Source organism: Amborella trichopoda, chromosome 2 (assembly GCF_054954075.1).
Source record: "Amborella trichopoda isolate Santa Cruz 75 chromosome 2, AtrichopodaSantaCruz75HAP2 v2.0, whole genome shotgun sequence".
Classification (NCBI taxonomy): domain Eukaryota; kingdom Viridiplantae; phylum Streptophyta; class Magnoliopsida; order Amborellales; family Amborellaceae; genus Amborella; species Amborella trichopoda.
In genome coordinates this window covers 3,981,234-3,987,564 of record NC_142337.1, presented here as the reverse complement: position 1 = coordinate 3,987,564, position 6,331 = coordinate 3,981,234, and the positions used below count along the sequence as shown (strand labels likewise).

General features: G+C 37.8%; 1 protein-coding gene across 1 annotated transcript; it reads right to left on the bottom strand.

Annotated features, from left to right (window-relative positions):
• Positions 1-754: 754 nt before the first annotated feature.
• LOC18435889 (protein LIGHT-DEPENDENT SHORT HYPOCOTYLS 5) lies at positions 755-2,734 on the bottom strand. The gene has a single exon (XM_011625708.3). The coding sequence runs from the start codon at positions 1,729-1,731 to the stop codon at positions 1,075-1,077; it is 657 nt and encodes a 218-aa protein (XP_011624010.1). The 5' UTR covers positions 1,732-2,734; the 3' UTR covers positions 755-1,074.
• Positions 2,735-6,331: the final 3,597 nt, after the last annotated feature.

Below are 6,331 nucleotides of genomic sequence, written 5' to 3'. Positions count from 1 at the left end.
GCAAAAGCACAATCCGAGAAAACACAGTAAAAGAGAACAGGCTGAAACCGAGAGTACTTGTGCTCAGATCTACTGTGACCTCACTTCAGTTCAGCCTGCATCCTCGTGCTCAAACCTTCCAAAAAACAAGAGAGACAGAAGAGAGGGAGGAGAGAGAGAGAGATTGAGAGAGAGGGAGGAGAGAGAGAGAGAGAGATTGAGAGAGAGAAGGGTGAAAAGAAAAGGTGGGATGGGAAAAGTCCTAGCATCCAGGATTCAGTTCGAATGATTTCACTTTCAGTTGCTACTGGATCTTAGAGGGAGAAAGACGAGAAAGACTGTGTGTGTGATGATTCCAAGGATCTTAAAGAGAGAGAGAGTGAGAGTGATGAATCCAAGTACAGCTTTTGTGTGAATGATTTCGCTACTGGTTTTGAACTTCCAACTCAAACACATGCATATAACTGTGATTTCCTTCCCATAATTTTCTCCATTATTTACCTCTTTTATATGGAAATTTAGTAATCTTTCTTCTTCCCTAAAACCCCAATAAACCATTGTTTGAATGGAAATGTAGTTTGCTTTCTTCCTTCTCTTAAAACCCTAAGATAATGAAATACAATCTGAAACAAAAAAAATTTGAACGGAAAGCTCTAAGTCCTCTTCCTCACACAGATGAGTGCTGAAAAACCACATACATCCACATTATAAAGTTGCATCCACAAAACCATATTAGAGAGAGTGCTGAGATGGAAAGAGGGAATGCACATGGAAAGAGAGAAATCACAGACACAGAGATCAATACATGACATTATCATCATACACATTCCTATTCCCTACTAAATACACCCAGACCTCCCTAACCATTAACAACCAAAATTATCATCAACTACCCCATACCATCACCATACCACCAAACCTTTCTCTAACAATTAACAACCAAAATTATCATCAACTAACCCCATACCATCACCATACCACCAAACCTCTCTCTCTCTCTCACCAAATCCACCACCACCACCTCAAACCCCAAAATCACATACATAGTTCTTAAACTTACAATTCCATATAACCCTCTTTCCAACCTCATCCACTTCAAGATCCTTGCAACAAGTGATCAGCCAATTGAGCACTTATCAGGCCACCATGCCCCAGCCCATGGTGCACTGAACCCACCATCGGCATGGGCTCGGCCACTTGCAGTGAACCCACTTGCACCGACGAGCCGACTTGCACTGGGTTCACAATCTTATTGTTAGGCCTCTTCCTCTTTTTCTTCTCATAAGCAATTCCCCTTGCCTTAGCTTGCATTTCTCTCACCTCCCTCAAATAAAGCCTAACTGCCCTTGCACCAAAAGGGTTAGCCTCAGGCTGGCCCCCATTCTCCTCAAAGGCAGCCCGAAGCCTCCCAATTAGGGCATCAAGGCTACCCCAAGCTTGTTTTAGAGGGCAAGGGCAAGGGGCTGGAGGGTGAGGGTGACCAAAGAAAGGGCACCCATTGATATGAACCTTTGTCTTGCCAAATTGGTCCAAGTATCGAAGGAATTCGAGGACATGGGCTCCACTGCATCGAGAGAGGGCGAGAGGGGGACGGTGGTTCTTCAGGTATTGTCCAAAGGTGTTCCAGTCACGACGCTTTTGAGACTCATAGCGCGATGGGGGGCTCGAGTTGTCGGGGACACGACGGGTCGGGACTGGGTCAGTGCTGTTGGCAGCAAGAGCCCCAGCGGCGGCGGCGGCAACTGCAGCCATGGGAACTTCAGGTTTTTTATGGGTTTCTTCGGGAGGGTTTTGGGGGCTAAAAGCCTGGTCTAATGAATTGAATTTGTTGGAAACTTTGGCGATCTAGGGTTTGGGGATCAGAAGGTGTTATTTCCTTGAATTTTGTGGGATCTTGGGATTCCTAGGGTTTTAATGTTTTTGGGGTAATGGTGTTTACACTTGTATAGCAAGGGGTGAGGATTGGGGGGGCTAACGACTTGCGCAGTGGCATGAATTTGGTGGAATTTTAGGGTAATCTAGGTTTGTAGGTTTTGGGGTGCTGTACTAATGGAGATTTCTGGTAACTAGTTTAGGTCTTGTTGTAGGGTTTTGGGTACTGAAACTCAGGCGATGGTGAACAAAGTGGCCTTCGGGGCGTTTTCTATAGTTTCTTCCGGTGTGTTGGAGTTGTAGGCTTATTCACTTGAAGTCCATGATGAACTCTGCCCTGGGTAAAACTGGAGGTGTTCTAGAGAGAGAGAGAGAGACTGGAAGTGTTCTATATATAGAGAGAGAGATAGAGAGAAAGAGAGCAAGGGAGGGAGACAGTCTAAGCTTCAATGGGAGAGAGTGTAAGTGTCTCTCTCTTAGATCATAAGAGAGGATGAGACAGGTTCAAAGAGAGAGAGAGAGACGCGGATCGTTAAGAGAAAAAGAACTTGTAGTGATCTTTGACAGAGAGAGAGAGAGAGAGAGAGAGAGAGAAAGAAAGTCTAAGCTGCTTAGAGAGAAAGCGTCTGGTGTGTGTGTGTTTGAGAGAGAGGGAGGTTCTCTGAGAGAGAGATATTGCTCTCTCTGAGAGAGAGAGCTCCTTTGGATGAGAGGTTGGTGCCCACTGAGAGAGAGAGAGAGAGAGAGTCTCAAATCTAGAGAGACAGAGAAGGTTTAGCAGGTGCCAAGGGGAAAGGAAGGGAGGAATTGCAGGTAATGGGGAAGCTGAGTGATGCAATGGTGAGACACAGAGAGAAACTCTGGATAACAATGGTGGTGAGGTGGGATTGGGCGAGGAAATAACAAAGATATATATGCAGGAAGATATATGTATATATAATGGGAGGCAAGGGGTGGCCCGGCCTGGTGTAAGAGACCTCCCACCGAGTAGAGAGAGAAAGTAGAGAGAGAAAGAGAGGTGATGGCAGTCTGACGATCCTTTCACAAACGTCACTTCAATTTCACCTGCTCCCTCCCCTTCACCACTCACTCCACAGATGAAAAGAGAAATGCCAAACAAGGGAAAAAGAAAAGAAAGGAAAAGGAATGTACCACATAGATTGAGAGAAACACCTTTCATCATCTCTTATTTCAGAGAGAGATATGTGCCTTTAGAGAGAGAAACCTTTCTCTCTTTCATTCCAGCCTCACTTTAAGAGAGAGAGACTGGTCATTCTCTCTCGCTCCTCCAATCATTTTATCGTGAGAGTAGAAAGCCCCTTCTCCTATATACTATATAAGGCCTATCATTCATTGTTGGAGAGAGAGAGAGAGAGAGTCCTTTTTATTGTCATAAAAAGTTACCATGTGAGACTGGATAACCCATTCATGATAGGGGAGAGACTCAATTATTCATGGTTCTTACTACTTATTTGACCTACTCACTGTGAAGTGTTGTTTTCTTGCATGAGGACCATTGTAAGGCCTCACTCTTAAGATAACAGTCTTTGGAGAGCGACAGACTTCACGAATCCGCTTTGGTTTTCAGATGATTTAGGGAGTGAAACATATCTCCTCATCAGCATCATCGTTGTCAAAGCTTTTTTTCAACTAATTTGGATCAGTTGCATGAATCTTGATCTTTTATTTTGCTCAAATTGCTTTATTTCATTTATATAGAGTCGTAAATTTGGACTTCTAAAAAATGGTGCAAATATTTTGATGTTAGAAAATTTAAAATTGATGGTAGAAGATAAAAAAATCAAAACAAATTATTTTCCTCAAAATTTTATTTTTTAATTTTAGATTTGGTGGTCTAGATAGATCTACAAAATTCTCGACCCAAAATCCATCTCCAAAATAGATATTAGAAACAAGGAATCGGTGTAACCAGTCCATCCCCAAACGCACATCCTACTCCGATGTAATTAATTTAGGATAAGTTTATTGTATGTCTATCGCATGAGTTCACCATGATTTTCAATGAACTTAGAGTTCTAAACCCATCTTAAATTTTTCATTTTGGACCCATGACTTTGTAGCTCTAAAACTGGCGAAATTTTGATAATATAGACCATAACAAAAGGAATGATTTTGAAGTTTTAAGAGAAATATATATATATTATTAGAGAAACCCATCCATTCACAAATGATTATATGATTTGCGGTTTGAATAATCGAAGTCGAGCTTTATTTTGTTTTTTTGTGCAAAAGTACCATCATTTTGGATATTTAAGATCCAAAGTCATATATGGTTTTAGATTTTAAAGATCCAATGTCAAGATTGATTTTCTCTGGTTTATTTTGTAGAAGTACCACCACTTATAATATTCAATATTCACTAGTGAAAATTTTGAAGTAGGCTCAAATTTGATTGTTTAGAGCTTCGGCTCAATATAAACTTTTCCTTTAATTAAGTGAGTACATTAACTAAAACGTGATAAATAAATTCCATGGTGGAAAATATTGAAGGCTCTAAACCTAAATTTTGGACAAAAACCTAACTAAAATAAGGTTGTTTTGATGTCGGAAAACCCTCTAATTGATTATCTTGAAGTCGAGATGCATGAACATGAAAAAAAAAAAAAATCAAGTCCCAAAAATGATTTATCTTGCAACGAATTATTTGGACCGTCTATTTTCAAGTTTTTCATGTGTTTATAAATCTACTTGATTTGTACTATTTTTATTGTTTAAAATTTTATAATTACATATGAAAATAGATTCTCAAGCCATCTAAAGAATGCTTTACACCAATTTTTTTTTTTTTTTTGTAAAAAAACAAAGTTTAAAGGGTGTGGTTTCTATAAGATTGCAACCTTAAACAATCCAATAAAGGCGTACCTTCAAATTTTATCATAACATGTAAATTTGGTGAAAAAATTCTTAGGATTATCTCAAAATCTATTTTCATATCAAATTATAAAATTTTAACCTCCAAAAATAGTCAAAATCAAGCAGATCTATAAACATATGAAAATCTTGAAAATAGACGGTCTAAATAATATATTGCAAGCTGCACTATTTTTGGGACTCAAAATCTTTTTTTTTTTTCATATTTATATATCTCGATATTGCAATGATCAATTGGAGGTTTTCTCAGCATTAAAACATCCTTTTCCGATGGATTTTTGAGGTGCACCTGTAAATCTATATTTTAAGGTTGCAACCTTTTACAAACTTTTTCCAAATTTAAAATTTAAAAACCATAGTTTTTATTTTGTACACTATTCATTCATTTTTTTGTAGATGCAATTTTATTTTATTTTTTGGCAATCCAACTTAAAGTAGGACATTTTATGTGTCTGGAGACCAGTCCAATAACTAAGTTTCCTGATGCATCGATTATTTTTCATCAGTTGAATTAGAAAACCAATACTAGAAACAAAAAATAATACCACACCCCTAATTAGGTCAAAATATTGCATAAAATTATAATTATGGCCATTATATGCATCTTCAAAGAGCAATCCTAAATGGAAATCTACCATTGGCATAATATAATTTAATAAAAACTTCCTTCTTTCCTAGGGGCCCCAACAATGGTTAATCTCAAATGAGAATTTGGATATAATATGCAACAGATTGTGGGAGACTTTTGCAAGGTCTATCTCATTGTATAAACAATGTGAAAAGGGTTACCTTTCATTTATTTATTTATTTCAACTTTACTCCATCATAATTGGATGAGAATACTGAAACTCATTGTGATTATTATGATAGTGACAATAAATATAAAAAAACTTGGTAAATAAAAACCAATATATTGTTTATATTTTGGAGCATAATGATCTTGGTTGACTAAACCCTGGTTTTCCAAACCTAATGATCTTGTGCTTAGTCCGAATGCATGATCTAGGACAACCATTTTTTTTTTAATAGAATATCAATTACAAAAGGAAAAAAAGCATGGAGAAGGAAAAACAAAAAAGTCACATTTAGTTGATTTTCTCATGTCCCCAATCTAGTCCAGGTCTACTGCACAAGCCATCCAAGCTTTCCATTTTCTCAAAGTTCTTTTTTTTTTTCTTTTTTTTTGTAATATCCTTAAATTTTGACAAAAGATTTTTGGTCCCTCAGTCATAAGCTCCTTCCTATGTTGGAGTATTTTTAGGACTCCTATTTTGGGGATGTAATGACCCAACCTTGGGACCAACTTCAAAAAAGATTGTATTTTGTGTGTGCCTGAAAAGATAGCATGCAAAGATTGAACCAACCATCCAATTTTTAGATAGTTAGGTCCAAACACTTAGAAACTTGAAATCCAAGTAATTCTAAGGTTGATCCAAAATTTTAGATCCAGATATACCCATACGCAGGTTTTTTGCCCAGGAAAACGTTTATATAAGGGTGAGGCCCTAAACAATCAAATTGATGCGCACCTTAAATATTCAGTTAAAGGGATTGTTTAATGTTGGAAAACCGTTAATTCGATCATCTC